General features: G+C 38.4%; 1 protein-coding gene across 3 annotated transcripts; it reads left to right on the top strand.

Annotated features, from left to right (window-relative positions):
* The first annotated feature begins 1,371 nt into the window (after nt 1–1,371).
* CRBN (cereblon) lies at nt 1,372–27,063 on the top strand. Of its 3 annotated transcripts, none has more exons than XM_030043792.2 (11): nt 1,372–1,515; nt 4,952–5,061; nt 5,228–5,430; nt 6,483–6,632; nt 10,092–10,254; nt 14,443–14,505; nt 15,234–15,318; nt 16,977–17,092; nt 20,162–20,226; nt 21,768–21,899; nt 23,486–27,063. In XM_030043792.2, the coding sequence occupies exons 1-11, from the start codon at nt 1,449–1,451 to the stop codon at nt 23,667–23,669; spliced, it is 1,338 nt and encodes a 445-aa protein (XP_029899652.1). In that variant the 5' UTR covers nt 1,372–1,448; the 3' UTR covers nt 23,670–27,063. The 3 variants fall into 3 exon arrangements, with proteins under 3 accessions (XP_029899652.1, XP_029899651.1, XP_029899653.1); XM_030043791.2 differs by having other exon boundaries at nt 4,949–5,061; XM_030043793.2 differs by lacking the exon at nt 1,372–1,515 and adding an exon at nt 1,854–2,372 and having other exon boundaries at nt 4,949–5,061.
* Nucleotides 27,064–27,374: the final 311 nt, after the last annotated feature.

Raw genomic sequence — 27,374 nt, 5'->3', positions numbered from 1 at the left:
GAGCAATAAAAAGTAAGCATTTTAATACAAAGGGAGAAAACCCAGAGCCATGATCTGACAGGTTGGTTCGTTTGGGTTTTTTGTAAACGGGAAGGTAATGACAATAGATGGCGAGATAGAGCATTTGTAAGAGTTGGGCAGCGCAGAGGCAGTCCCACGGACCTGAATTTTTGGGACATATTAAGCGGGTTTGCAGCCTGTGAAGCGTTTCTAGTGATCGCACCAACCTCACATCAGGACGACACTTTGCCATTTTAGCCGACAAGTCTAAACCATTTTGTTTTAGCAGCGCTACAAACCACCGTCGATCTTTTTGTGTGTGTGTGTGTGTGCGTGACTAAAAAATGCTTTTTACTAAAATCTCAGTTCTCAAAGAGAAGAACCCACTACTCGTGCACCAGCGAGGCGCAGCAAGCGCCACGTACGGCGCACCCGAGGTTCGGCACTAGGGAAGACGTTACGCCACGGACGCACCTCAGATACTCTGCCGACCGCCCAGACGCTTTTCCGAGGCACCAGTCCGGCAGCAGTACCGCTTTTGGGAAGGTTATTATGGGGAGCCCGTGCTAAGCGTTCACACAGCGGCGTGCCCGAGTGGAGCCGCGGTTGCAGAGCGGAGGGGACGTGACGGACAGGCTGGATCTTCAGGAGAAGGTCGCGGAGGCCCAGCCGTGCCAGCTGTGCGCAGGTACCGAGGCCTGTCCCCAAAATAACGCCGCTCACGTCAACCTTCCTGCGCCCCGGCTCCTCTCGCGCTCGCGTTTCTGCCTCAGCGAGGCCTGGTCTCCCTCAGGGATCCCTGCTGGGATTGCACGTTACCTAATCGTTGCGTTTACGGTTTCTGCTTCAAGCTGTTCACCCAAAGGGTGACTCGCCGTGGATTTCAGTCACATCCATCCCCGCTCCCAGAACTCGGGGCGCGAAGTGCTTTACCGAGCAGCAAAGCGGGTGCCACCCCGGCGAAGCTTCGGCGAGGTCAGCCATGGCGGAGCCCTCCCAGGAGAGGCGGCACCCGAGGGACAGGCACGGCCTCGTCCCCGCTATCGTCCCCCCCCCCGCCTCTCCGAGCCCCGGGGACCTCCCGGCGGACCCGGGAAGACCCGTCCCTCCCCGGGGGGACACGGCACCGCCGCCCGCAGCGGCCGCCCTCCCCTCTAGCGCGGCGCTGAGGGACAGCCCCGCTCCCGCCGGCGCTCCGCGAAGCCGAGCCTGCAGTGTAAAATAAACGCCTGGGGAGCCGGGGCGGGACGGTACGAAGCCACCAGACCCGGCGGGCCGTGGCCGCCGGCGGCCCCCCAGGCTCCCCGAGAGGCGCCGCTAGAGGCCGCGGCTCCTCCTCCTCCTCTTCCTCCTGCTCCCTCCTCCTCCTCCTCCTCCTCCCGCCGCCACCGCCTCCTCCCCCGCCTCCGCGCCGGCGGCTTCCCAGGCTCCTCTCCGGGTAAACAGCGATGGCCGCCGAGGAAGGAGGTGGCGATCCCCATAATAACATGGGGAACCACCTACAGCTGGTACCCGGTAATGGCTGCGGCCGGTTGGGGGCGCGGGGGAGGCGGCGGGTCTCCGGGCCGAGGCGGGGAGGGAGCGCTGGGCCGGGGCGGGCGTGAGGCGATGTGGGGAGCGGGGCCTCCCCGCCGCGGGCCTGGGGAGAGGGTGAGGGAAGGCGGCGTGGGGCCAAGGAGGTCGCGGGGCTGTGTCGGGAGGAAGGGGAGCGCTGGGGAGCCCGGGCGGCGGTACCGGGGTGGCCCTTCGGGCGGGTGGTCGGCGGTGTAGGGGCAGCTCTGGGCTCACGGAGCCGCAGCCGTCCTGCGGCCGCTAACGCTGGTGTTGGCACGTTGGTGGTTTTACGGCCCGGATTGACCGAGTCCGGAGCTGCGCGGTGGGAGGAGAGAGGCTCAGCCCGCGGGTGTTCAGGCGTTGGGCGGCTGAAGGGGGGAAGCGTGAAGTTTCCACCGAAGTGGGCAGAGGCGGACGCTCTTCTCTGTAAATTTGGACCTCTCTAAAACCAGACAAAGTCTGAGGAGAACGTTTGCTGTTTGAGAGAGTCTTCCTCTCGATGTAAAGGCTCTCTGGTGCCGTTAATAGGGAAGCAAGAGGTGCTGTGCGCAGGGTGTGAGGGCAGGGTCGGGTTCCACACGCGGCCCAGACTTCTGCAGTATTGGTGCTGGAGTTTGTAGAACAGCCTGGCTTTCCCATCCACATACACCACCGTGATTCCTCGTGGAGATGCCTATTGCATAATAACGTGCATTCTTCTGATTTAGCGTATAGTGCATCCAAACCAACAGGAGAGCATAATGGTTTTGGAAGCAGCTCGTGCTAAACTGGGAAAAAAAACATTATTTCAGAATAAGCATGCAGAGGAGAACGTAGCAGTAAGTCCTGCCAGTAACCAGTGTAATTTCCTGTAGCAGGAAACTCTATGAACATTTTATGCCTGTGTATTTAAAATAATACCAAAGTATTTCCTGAATGTTTTAGGAAAATAGCCTTGATATTTCCTACACTGTTCCTGTTTTTTCAAATGAGGTTCGTATTTCCTCATTTCTGCACAAAGGTGTTGAGAATAGATTTGGTAGTGTTAGTGGGCCAGCATGAGCATCCGGGAGTGCCTAACCTGGCATGAAGGAACCGTGAGCCTTGTCATGCAGGGTGCGTTCAGCACTTGCCTTTCCCTCATTTCTGTGTACTGGAGGTCTCGCTAATCTCGAAATAAAAAAATCAACAACAAAAAGTATAGTTAAGGGTGTGAAAGAGGCAGTTTCTTTTGCCTTCCGTGTCCCGTTCCTGTAGTGTGTTGGAGGAGGAGAGTGAAGACGGTGGTGTTTTTTCAACATTCACATGGTGCTGCTGCAGTAAAATGAGTCATCGTTCCTTTCTGCCACCACACAGCAGCTAGCGTGTGTTTTTGGCAAGAACGAGCAAAAGTTTGCAGGGCACAGTTCTTTCTAATCAACTGCTGTTAATTCCTTTTGTGTTCAGAAAAACAAGTGAAACGGCCTCTTTCTAAAAGGCTATTAAAACTGGTAATGATTAATGCAACTTGATGAGAGTACCTGCAAACCAGAATATAATTTCTGATGAAGTCAGCTTCCCTCCCCCACCCTACACTGCTGTCCCAGAACCAAGCAAAACCTCCCTACTCTTTCCCTCCATCAAGCTAAGCAAAATGCTGGCCGTTTTGTACATCTTAAACATTTTGCAGTCATTTATAGGTAGGGTTCCTAACGTAATATAATGGAAGAGAAATTGCCATAGAATAGAAATGGAATATTTCTTACAGTAATTAGGAAGATGATGTTGTATTGCTTTAAGTTCTGTAATTAGGTAAAACACCAAAGAGAGTCTGTAACCTCCTTTCTTGTCATGCTGGATCATTTCTTGTTGAGAAATACAATATATAATGGATCCATAACATTAGCGTGTCGTGCCGTGCCTCCTACAGGCATAATTCTGTAAACTATGCAGCATTTTAAAAAAAAAAAAAAAAAAATTAAAATGAGGTGAAGCAGAAAGAAGACCATTGACTAAACATTTTGTAAAGAATACATTTAACAAATGTGTCTGAAGGCTGAAGAGGGAAAGAAAAGGTTCTCCAAAACCAGCTTATAATGTCTTCTTCATTGTTCTTTTGTGCACCCACTCTCAGAAGTAGTAAGATCTCAGTGAAAGAGGGCAGTGGTGCTCCCATTTCTGAAGGAAGACTTCTTCCTTCTGCAGCATCTTTCTTTTGTAAGATTTGCCTACAGTACCTTTCAGATAAGATAATCACTCCACCTTATAAATTTTCAGCTCTGGATTATTTCTTAAGAAGACACTAATTGCAAAGGCAGGCAACTAGATAGGCTATTCTAAAGATATTTTTCTGCCTATCTTGTAATGTAATAGCTTTTGAGCTCTAAATGATGTTTTTCAGCACCATTAGGCTTATCCATTACTCAGCAGCTATTGGTGTAAGAATCCTGCAGATTGGTTTGCAAAGTTTATGATAACATCTATTTTAGATATAGCATGGTGTATAAATACTGTTTGTGTTAAAAGAAATAGGATCAAGTAATACAGTTAGAAATGTGTGAAAATTGCATTGCTTTTGTTTTGGGTGAGTATTTGCAGGCATACATTGTATGGTAATGCACAGAACCAGCATTTTAGAGATAGGTATATTTTTTATTATCTTCACTATGTTTTTTTTAATTTATTATAAAATATCTATAGAGATTTTATACAGATAAATGCACTGTTTATGTTTCCAAAATAAAACATACTGATAATTTAGCTGTCCTCTTGCCTGAAAGTAGTTGTGGGAGTGACACCTGGAACTGAGAAATGGAAAGAAAGTAGTGATTTTTTAAATACTATTTTGTACCTGAACTCCTTTGCAGTATCATATTATTTGCTTCCTCAGTAGTTGCCTTTGCTGGGTTTGTGCATGTGCTGGGGTTTGTGTGTGTGTTTGGTATACACACGGGAGAGACTGACAGCAGTGAAATTGTCTAAAATACCACTAGAGTCTACACAAATATAGAACTTCAGATTACTTTTAACTCACTTTATGTGTGCAGTTATATTGTTCAGGTTTGTACTACTTTCAAACGCTGTATTCAGCATTCTACAAGAAATTTAAGTTATCTGGCATCCTGGTGTACAGAGAGAAGGCATTTAGAATTGAGACAAGGAAGCAAGGCTGTAGTGAAAATCTGAACTGACAGACATAGTTGTTCTTTAGCCTTTCAAAAATAAATTACCAGCTTTTGACCCTTTCTATAGAACGGTGATTTTGCTGTAACAGCAAGAAAATTATTTTCCACACGTTTACAAATACAAAAGTTGCTTCCCTGTGAAAGGCTGTAGCCTGGGAATGTTGAATGCATTTCTGTGATTCTCTGTTTTTTCTCAGTATCTTAGTCTTTGCTGATTGATTTCTACACAATATTCTGTATGTGTTTATTAGCAGAGAGCGAGGAAGAGGAGGACAATGAAATGGAAGTTGAAGATCAAGATAGTAAAGAAGCTGAAAAGCCAAACATCATTAATTTTGATACCAGTTTGCCAACATCACATGTGGTATGTTCTTTATATATCATCCATTAAATAAGTCTTGAAGAGGTTTTGATTGTTTCTGTGTAATTCTATTGTAATGTCCTTAAGCCAAAGACCTAGTTTTACTTTATCCTTGTAAATCAACAAAACCTCTTATACTACTGTCATTTCCTTACTGGTTTTTTTTCAGTATTTAGGTTCTGATATGGAAGAGTTTCATGGAAGAACAGTGCATGATGATGACAGCTGTCAGGTGATTCCAGTGTTGCCCCACGTGATGGTGATGTTGATACCTGGACAGACGTTACCTCTTCAGCTTTTTCGCCCTCAAGAGGTTAGCATGGTGCGGAATTTAATTCAGAAAGACAGAACGTTTGCTGTCCTTGCATACAGGTAAAATACACAAGTGGGTTTACTGATGGTATGCAGCATGTATTTTTAGCACAATTTCTTTGGATACTAAATCAAAAGCAGATGGTTGCATCAGTTCTGTGGTGAATAACATAAGTTGTGGCTGGAAATTGTTTGACAAAAATTGTCTTCCAATACGTAATGAAAAGGTTTTCCTGTCACGCTGGGTAGCTGCTTGACAGTATCACATGTTTGTATAGAGAAACAGTAGGTGTTGATCTGCTTTCCTTGTTTGAGCATCCTCTTGATTTCAGTAACTGTTCGAATGTACTGCTCCTTCTTGCTTAAAGAGTAAGCCTTGATCTGAAATGTAAAAATCAGATTCTTGTTTTGAGAACTGTATTCTTGTAAAGGTGTATTTGCTTGTCTCGTGTGTAAATTAACAAGCACAGACAAATGTTTCTCAGTAGAGTGAGAGGCAGGAGGTGATAGAAAAGCAGAAAAGATAAAGGCTAATCTGTGCCAAAAGAAGTTGGGAATGTTCCTCCCTCTTCTCCCCCCCAATTTACTATGGTTTAAACATGTAGGAGGTGGGAACAGCTATTTTTATAAAGTCAATCTGAAGAATTTTGGTACTTTCAGTATCCGCATTTCAAATGTGGATACATTGGCGATCCCTGTGTTCCCAGAATTTCACCTCTAAGACCCTAAAATAAAACCAAGTCAACTGGCAAAAACCCCCAACCAACCAAAACATTAGAAGTTGCTTTTAAAATGGAAAAATAATGATTGCAATTAGTTTAATAGGCTGCCCAGGGAAGTGATTGAGTCACCGTCCCTGGAGGTATTCAAAAAGCAAGTAGATGGGGTACTTCAGGACATGGTTTAGTGGGCATGGTTGATGGTTGGACTCTATGATCTTGAAGGTCTTTTCCAACCTAAATGATTCTATGATTCTATGAAGGTATTTTACCGAATTTACTTTTTTGATAAGACTAATTATGTACAGTCAGTGCAGGTAGACTAACTTGTGAAATCTGAATGAACAGTGCAGTCTGGAGGGTAGGTAACCTTTTAAATTCTGTTACTTTTAGTAATGTTCGTGAAAGGGAAGCACATTTTGGAACAACAGCAGAAATATATGCCTACAGAGAAGAGCAGGAATATGGAATTGAAACGGTCAAAGTGAAAGCAATAGGAAGACAGAGGTTCAAGGTGCTTGAAATAAGAACCCAGTCAGACGGGTAAGAAAAATATGTATTTAGTTCTACATATTGCAAATCATGTTTCACCAAAACATTTACATTTTACTGCAGGTGCATCTGCCCTTTCAGTCACGCAATTGACTAATTACTATAGATATTAATTGAATGCTTAATCAGTAGATTCTTTTGTTATTAAGGACTTCTGGCATTTCCTGTTCTAAGACTCATGTTTTAGTTGTTAATAACTTTGCTATAAAATTCTCTAAAGAATATCTACCTGTAGTTTGATTTGATGTGTGTGAGAAAACATTTGTCAGAATGACTTTGTGTCTGAAAATTAAGTCAGGAAAAATAATGCAAGCAAATCAACACCTAAGTTCTAAGGCTTTATTTAAAAATCTCTCACAACTGTTTCAAACCAGATGTGAAATGAGAGTTTACAATATCAAGTGTCTGCCTTCTGTTGTCTTGTGAAAGCCTCCCTGATAGCGACCGGATTCCATTCCTTTGAAAAATGGTAACTTTCATTTTCTGAAAGGACACCTTTCTAGAGATGGTCTGTGTTGGACGCGTTCCACTTCATAACTATGTGCAATTGCAGCTCTGAAAGGCTGCAGGCAAGGGTCTGACACTACAGCTAATAACAATATGCTTGTCTATTTTTGTTCTTTGAGTGATCTTTAACTACTGAGCCTCAACAGCATGCAGAAGGATTCAGCTGCATGATTCGGTTATGGAGAGGACAGTAACTGTGCTCAGAGGGGTGGCGGTTTTCATGAGAAGCTCCCCATGAAAGGGGGGGACTAGAGTCTGGTAATAATCATGAGAAAGAAGTCACTTCTCTTGTTCATTTTTTCCTTTGTAAAACATAAAAACACACTGAGATTTGTGCATAAATATTTGAATATGAAAATAGGTTCTTGATTTTTGCTAACTGGAAGCAGCCCTTCATTTTCGGTGTCTCAAATACTAAATCTTGTTTATTTTAACCATTGTCACATTGTCTAAACCTCCTTACCTTCAGCAAGTCTTACCTCTTCCTTTCTGACCATTCACTGATACTTCACTGATAGAAATGTGCTACTTGTGTTACTGGTTGGCAGTTCTTTCCATGTGCTTGTCAAACATGCTCAAATCAGCTTTGATAGGAGTATTCTCTTTTATATTCTAGTCCTGTTCTTGTCTATATTCCGATGTGATACCTGTGATATTCAGAGGCTCCTCATCCAGCCAGTTTTATCATATTATGCAATTAATAACTTTGTCCATTTATGAAAGTGACTAAGACCCTTAATATTTATTTAAGAGTATGCTGAGTCTTCTGTCACTTTCAAGTTCTTGACACCATGCTCTGCACCATGCATTGCATCATGAGCCTCTGTCAACATCACTGTCCAGAGATACAGGCTCCAGACATTGATCCTGTGACCATGTGATAATTCTTAGCACAATGGCTAGAGGTTTTTGTAATCTTTCCTGCAAGGCCTATAACATCTTACTCCAAATCTGTAAATCTAAAGCTAATCATCTGTATTCTGCTGTTGTTCAGTATAGTGGCATTGCTTTAGAAAGAGGCCTGGGAACAGTCTGAGCTCAGCATTTTCGTGTGCTTTTTTGGCCTGCAGCTGAAGAAATTAAGAATAAGTGTGCTACTTGCTATATCTCATTATCTAACATTTGGTTACAAATAACATACTCCAAATTTTACAGCTTCGAAAAACCATTGCTTGAACACAAGATGGCAGTACTTGGACAACTACAGTAACAACAGCATTGTTGCAGAGAATTCGGTATCCAGAAGCAGTTAAGATGTACAGTGATTTTGTTGTGTTGTTAAAGCGTTTATTATGATGATTTTGTATCTAGTGACTAGCACTTTTACACAGCACATTCAGAAGTTTCATTCATAAATATGAATTTTTAAATGTATGAAATAAAGGAGGTGAGATTGATTTTTCTCATAGTGACAAGCTCTAGATTTGTTGGAATGACTTAAACTATATAGAGTTACTCTACTTGTAAATACTGCGCATTTTGTGGGTTTGGGGAGTGATCAGTGAACTTGAACCTCCTAGTATTGTCAGTGCACTTTGGAGACATGAGCCTGAGTTCTTCAGTTCATCCTGAGGAAATTATCTTCTCTGCAGGTTATGAGATGCTCTCCAGACTCCTGTGCCAATGTGCTAACTCTTTCTATGAATGAGCCTGGTAGTGTGACAGTTTGCTGCCACTTCTGTCTGTACATCAGAGGGTCATAAGAAGGGAATTGGACAGAAGAAGAATGTAATGTTTCATCTGTACAAATAAAACATTTTCATTAAAGTCATGTTCCTATTTTTCATGTATTCAAGGCAACTAACAAAAGAAACAAACATTACCAGTCTAAAATCCTTTTTGACAAAGAGGGAAAAATATTGAGCTTCTTCGCAAGAAGAAAATTTCCATAGTTCTTGATGTGTCTGATTCCTAAGTGCTTATGGCAAAACATCATTTTATAACTTATAGTAAGTTAACAGAGTTCAGTGTTGTCCCTGTAAGTAAAATTGGAAATTTGTAATGACGTGCATCTCAATATTTCAGGATTTCTGTTGCATAATACTGTTAAAATATAAAGTCCTTCCTGCTAGACAGTATTCTTAGTAGCCACATAACTGTTGCTGAACTCTTTGCAGAATAGGTGACCTGGCTGATGCTAGGATATTAAAAGATTGTCAGAGTCTATAACCTGTTTTTGCTGATTTTGAACTCTAGCTAAGCACATAAGCTTTTGTGGTTTGAAGATATCAAACTGCATTTCAGCTAAACTTTCTTTCTGAGGGTTTGATATGTACTGGCTGACTATTAGTTTATACCAAAAGTAACTTGAGGAGACAAAACTCTAAAAATACAATGCTGAGATGGTAGAATATTCTGCTGTGTTGCTACTGCCAATCTGTCTTTAATTCTGTTCACCACAATCCCAGCAGATATCCAGTGCTCTAAAATACAAAGACAGCCCATTGTATCCCATGGAGAAGGTAGCTAACTGTGAGAGGGGAGGAAAAAAAAACCAGCAAAGAAACTTTTGCTGAAAAAGTTAAAGCAGTGATCTTTGTACAGTTCTGTATGCCAGTGCAAAAAATATTTGGAAGAGAGCTAATTTTGTTTCTTAAAGGAAAAGGAAAAACAGAGATTGTTTCTGTCTTCAATTTAGGTATACCAAAGTCCAGTCAGCACAGTAGCTTTAATAATTTAGCCAAGGGCATGAGATAATCTGTGTTCTAGAGTTGTATACCTTTGGTTTGCTACAGATATGCTGTATGTTCCCTAAGGTAGTTTGATTTACATTAGTATCACTTTAAAAATGTGATGAAATAGATTGCTGCTTAAATTCTGTAGTACTGTGTAGTGATTGATTTATTACACAAGCCTATGTTTTTATAAGCAGTAAAATAATTTTTTTTAAATTCTTGTATATGTGTTTATATCTCTTTTTTTTTTTTTCTTTTATCTTACCAGAATTCAGCAGGCTAAAGTACAAATCCTTCCTGAGCGAGTGCTGCCCTCAACAATGGCAGCAGTACAGCTCCAGTCTCTCAGCCGATGCCATGTATTTCCTTCTTCAAAACCTACAGCGTGGCAGGACCGAACTATACATCAATGGTGGCAGAAATATCAAAAGGTTAGAAGCTAGTTGTGGTCTGGTTTTTGGTTTTTTGGTTTGTTTGGTTGGTTGTTTTTTTTTTTTTTCCTTTTTTGGTGGTATTTTGAAAATTGGTATAAAATACCATCTTTAGAGGACGTTGCACACCTGGGATGCTAGATGCCAACCTCCTGCTTTTGTTGTATATTGTGTGATTGTTTATCAGCCATCAACAGTGGGAAAATACATGTTTCATATTACGAGTTCTCTTTGCTTTTAATTACAGTGTTATTAGATTAATATTATTACATACTCATGTAATAATACAATTACTATTTTTTTACATAATCAAACACCTCGGAGAGTGCTGGTTGGTAAAGCTTGTAGATGATGAAGAGTTGGTGGAAAAGACAGTAAATTTGTAGGATTTAATTTGTAGGCAGGTCAAAGAAGCATCTGAACTTTTACTGACGTTGTTTTGACAACAAAAATATTGACAACTGGTGTTGACAGTGCCAGTGCTCTTGCATTGTACTTGTCATAATGGTTTGGTTTTGAAAGTAAGGAGGCTTCTGTAACTTTTTCTGTGACTGTTTGATTTGGGTAGAAGAGGTTTTTAAAGAGCAGAGGTGGTTTAGAGATGACTCATATTTCAGTGATGAAACAAGCCTTGTGATCTCATAGTTGTTTGGAATCATGATTCCATTTGCAAATTTTGCTTTAAAACCTGCATCAGTTAAAGGATTAACTTCTATACCTGCAGTTACTTTTTTACAAAAAATGTGGGTCTGCGTTAGAATGATAGACTCAAGTTTTTTTAACTCGGTCAAATATTCGCACCCAGATGATGGTTGGCTAGCAACTAGGCTGTACTTTATAGTTTTGAGCATGCTTTGTGTTGCACTTTCATCTTGTAAATTTTTGTACAACACATATCTAAAGTTCTTGCTGACTTTTGTGCTTAGTTATTATCTTTGTCAGATCACAATATTTCTATACAGTCCGCTTATTCTGGCCAATTGCACATGTATTTCTAAGTCTGTTTTTTGATTTATTAGTATTTGTTCAACACATTTACCATCTGGGAGAGTTAATATGTAATCCTTATTTTTTCTTTTTTTTTTTCTTTTTTTTTTTTAAAACAAACTGAATTTAGAAACTTTCTTAAACTTTATTATGCTGCTAAAAGTGACAAGATAGGAAAGGGTCATAGAAAGCTCTTAATTTTTTTCATGCACTCTACATATGTTGATATAGTAGTTATTAGTGGAAGATGGTGCTTTTACACATAAAGTGGGTGAATTAACAGTTCCATGGTTTTACCAATTTTATTTCCTAGAGCTTTTTAGTAAGTATGCAGACCTTACACTCCTTTAGAGAGCTTCCAGAATTTTATTTACTTGACTCTAATTAAAAAAAAAAAAAAAAAAAAGGAAAGGAAAAAAAAGTAGAATCATTATCAAGATGTTGGTATTGTCATTAGGGAACTAGGTTCTGCCTTCCTATTTTTGCTTCACTGGCGCAAATTCTGTCTTTGCTTGTTTACACTATTTTTGCATCACTGCAGCTGTGACAGTGCTTGGAATCAGGAGGGAATTCACACTGAGATCATAGGGCAGAATTTTCAAGAGTCTTAAGTGGCTAATGCCAGGCATAAGCTACAAACTTACGCGTTGCTCGGGGGAACAATAAGGTGTGATTTGTGCTAGAGACAGCTGTGCTGTTTAAAAGGTGCTAAAAGATGCCTTTAAACAAGTGAATGTGCACTTTTACCAGTCAGTATACAGCGTTTTCCTTTAGGAGTCTGAAATAAAATGTACTGTCGAAAGGATAATTTCGCTGGAATAAATTGTTTCCCATAATAAGCACCATGCTAGCATATTGTACTAGCATAGTTATACCAGCAAAAGCCTTTCAAGTGTAAACCTAGCTCATTCTCGGGCACAGTGCAGGCTTTTCAAAGACCAACTATCATGAACAGTGGACAAATATGCACAGTAAGGTTAATGGGACAAGAGTTAGCACTGAGGTCAATAGGAGAGGATGTGGTAAAACAGGGCAACCTGGCACTTTTGAAAAAACTAAAATTGTGGGTTATTTATTTATTATTTAACCCACCGTTTTGGTCAGTGGCATATAAAAGGAAAGATACCTTGAAGTTTTCTGTATCAGTAGGGATCTTTAGAACTATCTCCAGAAATTAATACAGAATCCTAGTAACTCTCCTTATTGTCAGATGCAGTTGAAGTTTGGATTTCTTTTTTTCTTCAATGGTGTTGAACTCTGTACCGCCCCCCCCCCCCCCCAAAAAAAAAACCAAAATAAAAAACATTAATAACAAAGAACTATTGATTCTGAGTTTTTGAACAAGTTCATCTATGAGTTAACAAACCCAGAAACACTATGCTTTGCGGGGGGGGGGGGGGGGGGCGGGGCATGGAAATCCCTTTCCAAGACTGATTCTGTCAGATGATAGCTGAAATTCAGTGCACCTGCTGTAAGAAGAACATGTTTTGTGGACTGAGATGCAGATCCAGAGTAGGACCATTGTCCTGTCGACCTCAGTCACTCTACTGATGTCAGTAGAACTGTGACTGTTTCCAGTATGACAGGTTGTACCTCTGTATATTTACTAACATAATGAGAAACATCAGAAAAAGGAAGTTGCACTTTAAGAATGGTTTCTGCTCCATACAAGAGCTGACCCTGTCAGCTGTTACAGAAAATATACTTGCTAATTGAAACAGTAACTTGAGTTTTGGTGTTCCTGAGTTCGTTCTTCAAAGTACTGTTTATTTTCTGTGGATTTTAGTCTCTGTTGCCTGATTTTTCTCATTTGTAAAATACGGATAGTTGCCCTCAAAGGGAAAATTAAAATTTAATTTGTAAGTATTTACAGTACAATTTGAGATCCTTTTTTGGAAAGCAGTGTGGTTATGTAGGATACTGCTTTTTGCATTTTTATTAACCTGAACCTATAAATTGAAGTGTTCTGAAGTCACTGTGGAGAATTGGTTAACTAAGCAAATAACCTTACACTGCTGGAAATTTGTAGTTAAGGAATGTGGTTATAATCTAGGGTTTCTTGTCTGCAGGATACACACAAGCTGAAGATTTTTTAGAGGTGATATTGGTGGCCACTTGTATTTTTTTCCTCCAAATCTGCTCTGTATTGTTGTATAGATACTTTCATACACAATTCAAGTGAATGTGTTAGTCATGTTCGGTGAAGTATGATACAGTAGCATGGGCCACTCCTATTAGTAAGATTTTTATTTTGAAAGCATACCCATTAATAAAAAATAGTTGTGAGACCTTCAGGGTTTTTTTTTCCTGTTGTTTTTGTTTTCCTCTTCCACATTTGTTTCTTACTCAGTGCTCCATTTGGGTCTGAATTTTTCTTCATAGGATTTTGTTAAACGGATATTGTACAATATTTTGTCACTGTCTTTGGGTAGTTATAATAAAGCTTTTTAATAGCTTTTCAGTAGGCTGGCATAAGCATTGATGTTCAGTAAGCATTTCTGAAAATGTGATTTCCATTGAAAATAGGTACTAGAATGAGAGTGGATAGCAATATCCAATTAAACATCAAGACTGCCCAAGTTTTCTTAATCAGTAATTGTTCTGCTGTGAGAAAGCATCCTCTGGAACTCCTAACTTGTGTGTTGGTATTTTTAGTTATGTTTTTAACAGATTAGTTTTCCATTTTAAAAATATTATCATATATCCTTTGAATTTATATATGTCAGCTTAAAATACCTACCTGATATGGCCCATTAATCTTTGATTTTAGTTACTTATGCATTTGGCTAAATTGATATGAATGGTTTAATCACCTCACATAGCGGTTTGCTGAAGTAGCAACAATTGGTAGAGACTAAGGAACAGATGCACTATCTAATAGTACTTAAATTTTTTGAACTGTCTAAATTTCAGATGGACGCTCTTTTGAAAGGCATAATTTCTTATTAGTAAACATTAGAAATACTTCTAATGCTGAGACAGGTTTTCTGAGAAAATCCATATATTGTCTGTCTTGTACAGAAGTCATAGCTCTCAATGCATTTGAGAATGCAACTCACTTTGAAGTACTGGTCCTGATGGTGATAATTTGTTGTATCTTTAAATAACCAGGTATCTCTCCTCTGTTTTATTTGTTTGAACAAGAACTGTCCCTAAGATCTGCTGATGTTAAAGAATAAATATTTGTGGGTTTTGTTTTAGAGGAAGTTCCACTGTGCAAGTTTGACATCTTGGCCTCCCTGGCTCTACTCTCTATATGATGCTGTAAGTTCACCCTATATATTACCAAATAATCTGCAATTAGTTTTGTATGTTTTCATATCTAATTATTGGATAATGTAAAAGCTTTAATTTTGTTGGCTCATAAGTTGCGTTTTAAAGAAGTGTATAGTTTTCAGTTTACTGTTAAAAGAGCAGGAAGGGCTTCTGGCTCTGTACAGTTGTTCCCTTGTGCTAGAGCATGTGTCTGGGGTGGATAAGAGGTTCACATTCCTGCTGTGTTGTCTCAGCAAAAACTCAATCCTTTGTCCCACATGCTCCAAGTGAGTGTCCTAACCACCAAGGTGCTGGATAGTCTTAGGTCCGTCTTTCCTGTTGGAGTTGGTTTACACTTTAAAAAGTACGTATTTCTTTATGTATATATGTATATTAGTACATAAAGTAATTGGTGTAAGAGAGGCAGAAATAGGGAGGAGGCTAGCCCTCATCTCATTTGTACAGTTCTAGAATTTTAACAGTTGTCTGCTTATCTCAAATGAGAGTTATAACCACCATGGGCCATAGGTTCATTTTGGCCTGTTTCCCATCCTATTTTGCACTTAGTTTAAAATATGTAGATACAAAATGAGTCTGTAATTACTGTAACTCTTAAAAGCTAATGTCCACTTAGGGAAAATAGCTTACTCTACGTTTTGCTTCCTTTTTTTTTTTTTTTTTTCCTAAGAAAACAGAAATACCTATGTATTTAAATTAGGCTTTTCTTCTAACAAAAGGAAACCTTGATGGAAAGAGTCAAGAGGCAGCTACATGAATGGGATGAAAATCTTAAAGATGAATCTCTTCCAACAAACCCAATAGGTATGATATTGTTTAGCTTATGAACTCAATTTTTAATTTTTTTTTTTTAGTTTCCTAAGAAAACAAAACTTAGATAATTGCCTTTTATTGGCAGTCCATCCCTTCACTTCCAGTTTCCAATAAATTTTGATGGTTGACTTTGACAAAAGGATGATAGAGCTTTTAAAGACATGAACATCCTCCAACTATGCAGAAACATGTTCAGTAAAAGAAATAGAACTCCATTGCGCTCCATGGCAGGAGGAATACAATCTAAATGTTTCCTAAGAAAACAAGAGCCAAAAGCATACTAGAGTTTTAAAATTATTATTATTACGTAAGTCTAAGTGTTAGTACGTATAATCTCTTTGTTCTTACTTTGTATTACCTCTTACCTGACATGAAGGAAAACAGCACTAGTAACCTAATCACAAGAAAGTTGGGAATCAGATTTCATGCCTTAGCAAGCATTGGTGTTATGTCCCAGTGAAGAAGTCTCTTCTCTGTGCAGCACTCTTGTATCTAGTAAGATGGAAATTTCAGTTGAAGCGTTTCTAAGGGGACAAACATTCTTTCCTGTGTAGAATCTCAAATGCCTAACAAGGGGGAAAATCAAACTGCAGCCTTCAATTAAAGTCAGTTAAGCACCAAATGCAGGTCTGGGCTCAATAGTTTAGATGTACATGGAACTTCCATTTCTGATTTGCCTAAAGTAGTGGTTGAAAGTACTTCCCGTCTGCTTTGCCGTGCTTCTTAGAGGACTGTATATGGAAAGCATATGAAATAATCTGAAAACAAACAAAAAATCCAGTATTTTTTTGCTACTTCTTTTCTCATGATTCACAGCACGCTGATATTTTGCTGACTTTAACTTTCAGCTTTTGAATTCTTTTACAGGCTCTGAGGAATGGGATGATTTCCAGCTTAGCAAGGTTTTTGTTAGCTAAATTAAAGAATGACTGTCATAAAGTTATTCTACCTTTTGTGGTTTTGCCTTCTAATACCTGATTGAAGTTGCTGCCTGAGAATTTACTATCGTATTAATTTTTATTTATTTATTTTTTAAAAAACGAAGTCTGTCATCTTGACTGAATATTGTTGGATCTAATTTTGGTCTGTATTCAAATGTGGAAAAAAAAAACCCTCCAGAAGGGAGTGTGTACAAAGTATGTCTTCTTCCTTCTCACAGTATAACAGTAAAGAATACTTTCTTAGTACTAAATGAGTAGCATAACTTGGTTGTAATTTATGAAGGAGGTGTATGTTTGAGGGTTTTTTCTTTAATTTTTCCTTCTCTTATAAAAGCATGTCTTTTCTTTTTGCAAAAAAGGAGCAAGTGCAAGTATAAAGATAACCACCGGTGGTTGGAAAACTCAGTAATTCTCTGTTGAAGTGGAAGTCTGTATCAATGTTCTCCAGGGGTCTGTTCTGGTTTTAGAATACATTACCTTACCAGCATTCTTCAGTCTCCATCATTGGTGATCTTTAAGTGTAGATTAGACAAGTAGCTTGGAAGTGGTTTTATGTGTACGTGATCCAGCCCTTGGGCAGAAGGATGTACCAAGATGACCTCTAAAAGTCTATTGTAAACCTAAGTTTTAGCATTCTATCTGTAACTGAAGTAGTAGGCTTTAATTCTCTCTGTAATTCTAACAGGCCTGGTACTTTCTCATTTCTAGATTTTTCTTACAGAGTTGCTGCTTGCCTGCCAATTGATGATGCATTACGTATACAATTGCTTAAAATAGGTAGTGCTGTTCAGCGACTCCGGTGTGAATTAGATATTATGAACAAAGTGAGTATTTTTTCTTTCCTTGTCATTAAATTGTTCTTACAAAAAAACCCAGGAGTGACTGTTACAATTTATAACAAAAATTTATGAAATTTCCAAATAATACATCTGGAGAGTGAATTTGGGTGTTCTTTTATTTCTTCCTTCCGCTTTAAAAGTTTGCTCAAGAAAGAAAATGCTCTCTCTCAATACTAGACTTCATGTTCAGCAGCAAGCAAGAAACATTTACTAATATTTGCTTTTGTTAGAAATCGTATTTCAACACCTCACACCACTTTTTTAACCAAAAGATGGTGCTAGAAGTCCAGTGTTGCTCATAACCATCTTATGAACATCATAACCCCATATTGACAGTATAATACACGGCAGTCAAGTCGCATTGTGCCATGAAAACTTGTGGATTTTGTAACAAAAGATAAATCTTCCTAGTATTGAGCTATTGAGTATAAATCTAATTAGTGGACTGGAAGGATTTTTGCAAAAGGCATGTATTGACTTCTTAGGCGATACCTTTTTAAGATGTTAAAAAACTTGTATTTCCTTGCCTTCTTTCCACTGCCATGGCCATGTAAAGCTCTAAACATAGGACAGTAAAGTTTTATTTTTACATAGTGTATTTCTTCATAATGATATATACTGTCTTAATAATACTGTAAGTAACAATATATATTATAACTGATAATGCAGCTAAGTATCAGTCAATGTCATGTTGAATCCTTTAGCAACAGTATTTGCAACAACATCTCCAACAGCAGTTCAGACTGCTATTCTCTTTCCAAAGAGAAAACACTGAAAAGAGCCATCGGTATAAATACAAGTTTTAACTGTAAACGTATTTATGTGTTTGATAGTGGTAGCTGGAATATTTACCGTTCAATTCTTGAATGGAGAGAAAAATTAATATTTTGTTAATACATTCATATCACAAAGAATAGCTATGTACATCCTGATTGACTCTCGCCTTGTGCTGGTTGTAAGCTTGCTGGGGATACCAAAGTACTGTCTCAAACATTAGCGTAACATAACCCCAGTCACTGTTGTGTTTGTCTGTTGGATATAGAGCAGGGGAAATTTTGCCTGTTTGCCTAAAAAGTACTGACTCTTTCTGGGGAAAAGAGAACCACAGTATCATTCTAATACTGTTCCTTTTCCCAAAGTTCATGCACCAAAAATGTAAAGGGGAATATACAGAGAAAAGGAGACAGAAAACATCTCTTCCAAATTCTGAGACAAAAATGGACAGGTTTTGCATGAGGCTCAGATTAAACTTAATTTGTCTTTCCTGAGTCAGAAACTCTGAAAATACTCTGATATTCAGGTACTACTAAGAACTGTTCATGTTCAGAACATTGTATATTTTCTATAAATCTCAGGGACAAGAGGACTTAAGTTACCCTCATAAAATATAAGGTAAAGTTGATTTTTCGCCTACACCAGAAAAGGTGTTTTCTTCATCAACATGTGACATTTTATTCTGTAAATGTGTTTAACTGTTCTATATTAGTGTGAGAATGGTAGAGTGCATTATGGTTCTTTGCAATTTTTAGCAACACTTATTTTGGTCAAATCCATTCTTTTTCAGCCAGGCTTCTTTAATGAGAAGGGGTGCTCTGGCAGCATAGCATATATTTTGGTTTACTTGAGAAGGATGGACTTAACACATTTCATTGTTCAGAATGTAATTTACAGTAATATAACTGATTGTAAGACCTGATCCATTTTCTTTTGTCTTTGGTATCAGTGAATTGCGTTGTACTTTTAATAGCTTTTCCTGTTACTAAAGACAGCTAACTGCTTCTGTGCTTATTTTTAAAAGAAAGTGGATCACTCCTGTGAATTCTGCTTGAGAGTGCTAATTGTAGTAATTAGATAGGTTTGGAAATGGAGGGATGGAATTAAGTAACTGTCTAAATTGGATTCCGAGAGGGATATATGAGCACGAGATTATAATCTGTGAGTAAGGGTGATTTAAAAGAGTGAGCGATAGTACGTGTTAAAGGGCCGTGGTAGGAGAGAAAGGCCAAGTGAGCTTTAAGAAGGGAAGTGAAGTGGTGTATGATAAATAGTATCTGTATAGTAGAGCAGTTTTCTTCCCTCAGTCTCCAAGATCAGTAGACAGTGTGTTTAAAGCGTGGGGCAGAACCTGCAGGAAAGGAGCTGGAGGAAGTTGAAATGCAGCAACAAGCCCAGAGCATCTGAATAGAGAAGAGGGGAGAGTAAAGACTGATGTATGCCTGTGTAGTATCACACGAGTAGAGCGCAGGAGTCAGAGCTCAGGGAGACTCAGCAGCACAAGCTGTGATTTACTCCAGGTTTTTAAAGGATATACGCTTACACAGGGACTTGTCCAAGCGAAGATCCTAGGTGGAGCATTTTGTTCCAAAATATAGTGGATCATTTTTGGGGTAATTTATATGCGTTACCCTTAAAAAGAGGTAGAAGTAATGCACCTCCTGAAAATTAATGGTAGTGTTCTACTAAGCTGATTTGACTGCTTATTTTGTGGGCAATGTCAGTGATGAATTGTTTCGTTCTACCTTCTAGAAATTGTAGAAGATAGATTAATCTGTTATAATCTTTAAGAGAAAGATCAATATGTCTTACATATTTTTGTGAGGAAATTAAAACCATTGATCTGCAGTACTCTCAAATTTTAGAAAGACTTAATGATTGCATTTGTACTCATCTACCTTTTCTGTGTTGTATTTTAGAAGAGCAAAGGTTTTTTCTAAATTAGCTTTTAGAGACCTTAGAAGATTGACTCATTTATTATCTTTGTGTAGTCAGGTCAGATCTCTTCTGTGTGTGGATTATTTTTGTGTGTGTGTGGGAAGTATATAAAAATTGTTTTGTCTTTTAGACAGCAATTAATGTTTACCATAAATAAGTAAAATGCATAGAAAAAAAATTTCTCCTTTGATAGAGAAAACATAAGTGACTGCTGCCCACATAAACAAAAGAATTGGTACAAAGTCTGTTTTTGAGGGAAGGGGAGAGATTTTTATTATTTGCCACTGTGCTGACAAGCCTCTGGAAATGAATGGAATTACCCTTTTTGTTTTTCTTTTTAAGTGTACATCTCTCTGTTGTAAGCAATGCCAAGATACAGAAATAACTACCAAGAATGAAATATTCAGGTGAGTTTATTGCTCTTAATCTTTGGGAGATTCTTGATCAGAAACATTGGCACAGCAAAACAGATTAAGCTAGGTTATGTCTTATAACCACTGTGTTTTCCACAGCTCTAATAAAATCTAAGTAAATATTTATAGGGAATTTTCTCTATAAAACAAAACAGGTTACTTGAGCTTTTTTAATAAAAAGTTAGTAAATCTGAACATCACCATGTATATGTAAGTTAATGTGAAAGGCCATGTTATGCTACCTAGTCTGGCACGTTGCCACTGAAGAATTATGCACTCTGCAGTGAGTTTTGAAATATAAATTTGTTACATAGAATTTTTTGTCCTCTTACTTCTGAATAAAGTTCATGAGATCCCAAATTTTATTTCTCAGCACTTCATCCCAACTTCTGTGTGTTAACAAGCTTCAACAGCAGATTAAAAAGCACTAACTGGGTGGTATAGGTAGGCTCCCAGGATGTTGTCATGTAAGGAAATTGCCTATTTATGTCATTAAGCATTGTAATACCCCTTTTATTTTAAGAATATAGGGCTTAATCCCAATAACTGCACTAGGCAGTATGTTCCCATTATATCTTTGACCTATACAATATCTTCCATGTTCAACAATGATAAGATTATATATTTTCCAAATAATTGCTGCTCCTGGCACTCTTGTCACTATTTTAATTTTGAATAACTAGTATCTGTCCATCACCTATGAGAATGTGAAGGTTAAGAGATGTCTGGGTTTAACAAAGCAGGACTCCTCACAGTTTTCACTTATCGGTGTGATAAGAAGCTGATGTGGTAATTAAAAGCCATCTCTTATCTTCTAATCAAATAATGGATTCCAGAAACCACGATTCCTGCTGTGTCGATATGATGTACTTTAACAGAAGAATGATGAGAAGTTAGTGTAATGAATGAACATTTTTGCTTACTTTTAAAGTTAGATTTAAAAGTAGCAATATAGATGTTACTTGGTTTTATTGGAAGTTGCTATTCAAAAGCAGCAAGTAAAATGAATTCTGCGTCTGTCATGTACTTTTTTTTTTTATACTGAGCTGTAGGGTTTTGAGGGAAGGATTAATAATTGCCTTAAATGAGAGAGAGGATAGCTGACAGGATGCTATGGAAACTAAGTAACTTGTCCCCTTCATCAAACAGCTGTGCACGGTTCATCTGAACACAAGAATGTTTTAATCCTTACTCATGATAATATCTTTTTAAATACCTTTTCTGAAGTACGTATTAATAAGTAGGTAACAGGAATAATTTATGTCAGTGAGGAATGCGTCAGATTTTTAATAATGGACACTTAAATTTCTGCACTTCCAAGAAAATTTTACTGATATTTTACATTAGTATCTATTTTCTTTCTACGTTTAATAATATAATTAAAGGTACTTTTTCTTTCTACAGCCTAAGGTGGTTCTTTCGCTATGGAAAATAGTTTTAGCATGGTTGGCAGTTTTTCCTCTGTTTACATTTGACAGCCTTTCTTTTTTGTTTCTTCCTTGAACTCTGACAAAATTATTAATTGTCTGTTGTAGTTTATCCTTGTGTGGACCCATGGCAGCATACGTGAATCCTCATGGGTACATCCATGAAACCCTTACTGTATATAAAGCCTGCAACTTGAATCTCAGTGGACGACCATCGACAGAGCACAGCTGGTTTCCTGGGTAATAACAGCTGAAAGAAATTTTATTAGTAAATGACAGAAATTTGGTTGTAAATATATTCCTGTGATGGTGGAATAGTAAATATATAATTTTTGAAATACGTGTCATCATTTTGCTCATACGGAAAAGGAAAGTAAATTTTAGGGTTTTTAAATATACAGAATAAAATGAAAAATTCAGATAGAATATTTTCAGAATTTCGCTTTTAATTTTTAAAACATGTGGAAGTCTTAAGATTTCAAAACATAGTTTAGCATCTGAGAGCTATAAACAGGATACTGATTGTCTGGGAGTTTCTTTGTGTATAGTTTTGTATAAGCTACAACTAAAATCATAGTTGTTGTTTCCATGCAGCTTTCTTTGATCATAAATGAAAACCAGAATATATATATGCAGTTATTCTACTGAAATACTTTTTTTAGATCTAAAAACTGAATAAATGTTGCATGAATTTAAAAATTACTAACATTTGTATTAACCTGTTTTCCTTTGGGGTTTTTTGTTGTTTTTGGTTTTTTTTTTTTTTTGTTGTTGTTTTTTTTTTTTTTGTTTTGGTTTTTTTTTATTAGTCTGGTTCTCTGAAACAGTAGCAGAATTAACTGTCAAGGTGTAAAAGTTTGCCTAATAATGATAGGTCTTGCATCAAAATGCCATCCCTCTCTGGTAGCTTAAATTTAATTTTTGTGGCTAGGTAAGCATTCTTCAGGCGCTCATTCAAAAGCTTGACTATTTAACTGTTAAAAATACCTGAAATGTCAAACTATATTTGAACTTCAGTTTCACAAAAATATTCTTTAAATATATTTTCACCAAATCATTCTTCTCTTTGGCCCTTTCTGTGCCAGTGTCAAAAATCATTCTTCTGTCCCTTTGGCAATCATATCCTCTTCCAAAGCAGCATAAAATAATATGTTGCTGTATCTGTAGCCAGTCCAAGGTTCTTGACTAATGCATGTACACATTTACTCTTCCATTTTCTCGTGTTGATCATGGTGGGGTTTTTTTCTGGATTATCATGTAGCGGTGAGTAATGACTTAGAGGGTGCATGGTGTATCTGTCACAAGACATGCACGCTTTAGGACTCCCTGAAGAAAACCTGTGGCTTGTAATATCTGGAGTTAATTTTTCTCATCCTTATGTGTTTTCTCAGCTCTTTTCTTCTATGAGTGTTTTGAAATACTCATGTTCTGCCTTTTAAAACTCTGTTGCTCTGGAAAGTGCAGTTCCCTGTTAATCTAGGAGCAGTGCAAAAATCACTTTTATTTCTGTTAAGTAACTTACTCTGAGAACCATTTTTTGACTCTTCTTTAAGGCACAGCATTTCATAATACTGTTGAAATGTTGTGCTAATAAAATGCTTTAGTTGCTTTCTCTATTTGAAGGCTGATTTATTTTTTTATTTTTTACTTAAAGATCTGCAGTTTTTTTAGATGGGAGCTGGGCACCTTGATTCCTGAAGATTCTTTGAAAATCTAGCTTGAGACTAGTATTAACCTTCTTACCTGATGAGTGAGCTGTGTTCCAGTAATTTTAAAATGTCTTTTCTTTACATGTTAGCATCAACCTTTTGTTTTGTTTTTGGTAGGTATGCCTGGACTATAGCCCAGTGCAGAATCTGTGGGAACCATATGGGATGGAAGTTCACAGCTACCAAAAAGGATATGTCACCTCAAAAATTCTGGGGATTGACACGGTCTGCTCTCCTGCCTCGGATTCCAGAAACAGAGGATGACTCAGGCCATGATAGATCACCGTTACTCTGCCTGTAATCTAGTAACCTCCTTTGGAGATGAACAGGCAGTAGTCTGTCTCTGATGCATCTGCTCAGTTCTGCTTCTGATGCTTACTTAAACTTAAAAACCCCAAGAACCCACACCAACACACAAAAAACAACCAAGCAAGCAGGCTCACTACATTTGGGTTTGGTGTGCATCCACATTACTGTTGTTTCAGACACACTGAGAACTGAAGGTTGAATCTTTAAAATGACAGCTGAGGAGAGGAGGTGGCATGAGACACCAAGAAATCTATCTGGTCCATCTGGACAGGCTTGAGACTGAACTCTCTCCTTCCTTGTATAATTTCAGAAAATGTTTACTGCTATCAGCTTGCAGTGAAAGAAGGTTGGGGGAAACTAAAATTACAAATGAACAGTATAATTTATGCAATATATGTACAATGGTAGATACCAGTTACTTGCTGCGGAGTATTTTCCATAATATACTTAAAAGTGGTTTTGCTGAGAATCCCTGTTTCTAACTGTGTGGAGTACTTCAAATTTTATGCTTGTGCTGTTTCTCAGATATTTGCTGAATAACCATCGAAGAGAGTACAAGACCGAAGTACCTCTTCTGACTGATACTGAGTTGGTACCATCAGTGGCAGTGCTGTAACTGGCAAAAGCAAGAGTTCCTGCTGCCTGTAGCTAGAACAATTGCATTACAGGATGCCCTTTGAAAGGAGCCCATGTGCAGTATTCGGTCCTTACAAGTTGTCTGATCTATGTAGTCTATTTGACTTTAAAAGTCTTAAATTTTTTGATACAAAATATACAGGTGAGTCCCAGAACATAAACTACATTGTGATTTACTGTTGAATGTGCTTACATTTACTTCTCATAATTATTTCTGTGAAGATTAGTTTACCAGTATATGTGTCCAGGGTTCTGTGAAGTACTCTCTAAAATACATAACTATGGCAATTTTTCAGTAGTATTTATTTTGACAAGGGGGAGGCAACATCTCTTTAATTTTTTTTTCTTTTACACTTTCATATCATAAAGTAAAATTTCACATTATTACCCTTACCTTACAAAAAGCAAAAGTTTCTAAATAAAACGGAAATAAAAAGCATAAAAGGCAGTGCTGCTTTTTTTTTTTTTGTCTGAAGTGCTGTCTATGCTGCAGACGTTAGGTGCCAAAATGGGACAGCTTTTGCCACTGATTTATTGGGGGTTTTTTTCCCTCAGAATGCACTTTGGTGATGGAAACTGAAGATTTCTTCAGTATGTTTGTGTACATACACACTTGTTTTTCTTTTGAAGCTTTATCATTCACTCTTTATTTCTTCACAGTAAATCTTTGAGAACTTGTATTGTTAAATACAATGACACAAAGCTACTTAAGATTTAAGATATCAGCTGCTACTTGCTGGTTCTCAATCACACCCCTACACCAAACATATGTAGCATGGACAGATTACTTCAGTGAAAGGCCAAGTCAGACCTCTCTACAAGTAGCTAATTTAAATGGTAGTGTGGTACCTGCTACAGTGCAGCTGAAAAAATACCCAGATGTGAAAAGATGCTAGATGCTGAACAGCTGTTAGGGTAGTTTATCATGCTAGGTATGTAGAAACTAATGATTGTGTAACTCAGGTTTAGTTCTTTGAAGCCTTCTACCTCTGTGCTTCTGTGATAACTTTTGTTCTCTCCCTAGACATCTTTAATACCATATTTAATTCTGTGTGCAGTGCTCTGACGTGCCAGTGAACTGTGAAAAGCAATACTACTTTGAATATAATTCTGAACAAATAGAGGGTGAATGATGGCTCATTTTCTTCAAGAAAACATTCTGTATTTTGATTATGTTTCTAAAATAAGCTTCCAAAAGGCTGAAATGATAAGCACTAGTGTGAGAGTGAGACCGTGAAACCTCTGTACTTGGATAACCACTGAAATCATACTTAGCTTTCCCCTCACACCCTGCACATGCACATGCACAGACACACACAACATGCATGTGTGTGCACACAGGTACACACACGTCTTAGCTGTAGACTTGGTTTATTTTTTTCCCTCAAAGATACTTGTATCTGTTTTTCCCATTACCCTCAGTAGGGCTTGCGGGTGGCAAGAAGTTTGAGGGTGCTTTAAAGTACCTTTGCTGCCACCCGATTTAAGCATTCACTGAGGGTATGGTGGGTGAGGTTTCCAAAATTATTTTCTCAGCTGTTGCTGAACTTCATAAGATCTTTGGGGTTTTGGCTGAGTCTTTTGGATTGCCTCAACTAAAAATGGTGTTATGTTGGCAATGTTTGAATACAAAATAGGCATATTTTTGGTATTGTGTATATATAGTCAAATATAAGCTAATATAAAGTGAGATAAGTCGGGAGTAAATTTAGCACTAATTAATTTTATTGTTGATGATACTGTTCCATCTGCCTAACCTTCTGTGTAATGTTCACCATTTCAAAGTCCGTGGCACTTTCCAGGTTGAAACCGAGTCTGATCCAAGTTGCCGCATAGAAGATGAAGCCTGCCATGGTGAGGCTGGCTGTTACAGTGCTACAGGTGTAAGGATGCTCAAAATGTACAGCATGTGACTTTCAGGGTGGATGGGGAGTTGTGGATGGTTCTATACGTTGGTTAATGTTTTCTATGCTTCTTTTCTCCTTTTTGGAGAGAAAACTACTGGATTGGGATTGTGGATTACTGACAGATATGGACTTCATAAGCTTTTGAGAGCTAAGTACAAAGGAAATCACCTTTTACGATAATTTTCTATATTTACTACATTCATTGGTTGGCATGTAGCGTCATGCATTAATTAATCGGATTGACTTGCTGGCTGCTGCCAAAAGGGGTCATTTTTCTCCTCTCTCCCACCATAATCTGTCCTTCTGATGTGAGATCTGGGAATGGGGCAGTCGCAGGGTTGGTGTTCTGGCTGCGCAGCCACGTCTGCATCAGGTCAGACAGAGGGAGGAGGGACGAGCAGGCATCTTGTAGGGACAGAAGAGGGACTGCCCTGCGCAGCAGCAGGTCTTGGATGGATTGGAGTATGTGTAGCATAGAATTGCTTATTTTCAAGCTGTCGTTGCAATAGCGTAAAGACATCATACAATCGGAGCCTGTAATATTGCAAGTTTTCATATATTTTAGTTTAGTTTTGATTAATAGGTAGAATCACGTAGGACACTTGCACACTGGGTCTAAAATGTTCAAATACTCTACCGTTCGTTTGTTTTTTAATAATGCTATTTTTGTATGTGCTGCAATTCATTTTGTTCCTCGTTTTTTCACCTCCGTTTAATTGCTTTGTAAAAGCTGCGGAAAGGGTAGCACGTTCTCTTCCTCTGTCTGCCTTTTGAGACAACTTTTCAGGAAAATCTTGTTGCTTGCAAACATTTGCAAAGAATAAAACTCAATTTGTTTGAAAACTGATCTTTTTTTGCTGATTGTTGGGATGGGAATGAGGAAAATGCTTGGGTTTACATTGTGTTTTAAACTGGTTAGCTTCAAAAAGCAATACGTAAGCTGAAAGAGTTTTGGCTTCAAAGAATGTGCAGGCTTGGCTGACAAAGGACAGAGAAGGTAAGAAATAAGGTGGAGAGAGTGTAGGTTGTCATTCCAATGAATAATCAAAATGAAACATGAAGTCCTTCATTTCAAGATGTTTTCTATCTCTCATCTGTGCACTTATTTGCTTTAATCCACCTGAGTAATTCTTAGCTCCAGCCCCAAATTGTTT

The sequence above is a fragment of the Aquila chrysaetos genome, chromosome 20 (assembly GCF_900496995.4).
Source record: "Aquila chrysaetos chrysaetos chromosome 20, bAquChr1.4, whole genome shotgun sequence".
Lineage (NCBI taxonomy): Eukaryota > Metazoa > Chordata > Aves > Accipitriformes > Accipitridae > Aquila > Aquila chrysaetos.
The sequence above is the reverse complement of the archived record's forward strand: the minus strand, read 5'-3'. Positions and strand labels throughout refer to the sequence as shown.

What these genes read in the sequence shown, in the direction of transcription:
- CRBN (XM_030043791.2), top strand. Translation starts at nt 1,449, where the DNA reads ATGGCCGCCGAGGAAGGAGGTGGCGATCCCCATAATAACATGGGGAAC. An exon ending in TCTACTCTCTATATGATGCT is followed by an intron (nt 14,506 to 15,233) that starts GTAAGTTCACCC and finishes TTCTAACAAAAG; the next exon opens with GAAACCTTGATGGAAAGAGT. An exon ending in ACCAAGAATGAAATATTCAG is followed by an intron (nt 20,227 to 21,767) that starts GTGAGTTTATTG and finishes TGTCTGTTGTAG; the next exon opens with TTTATCCTTGTGTGGACCCA.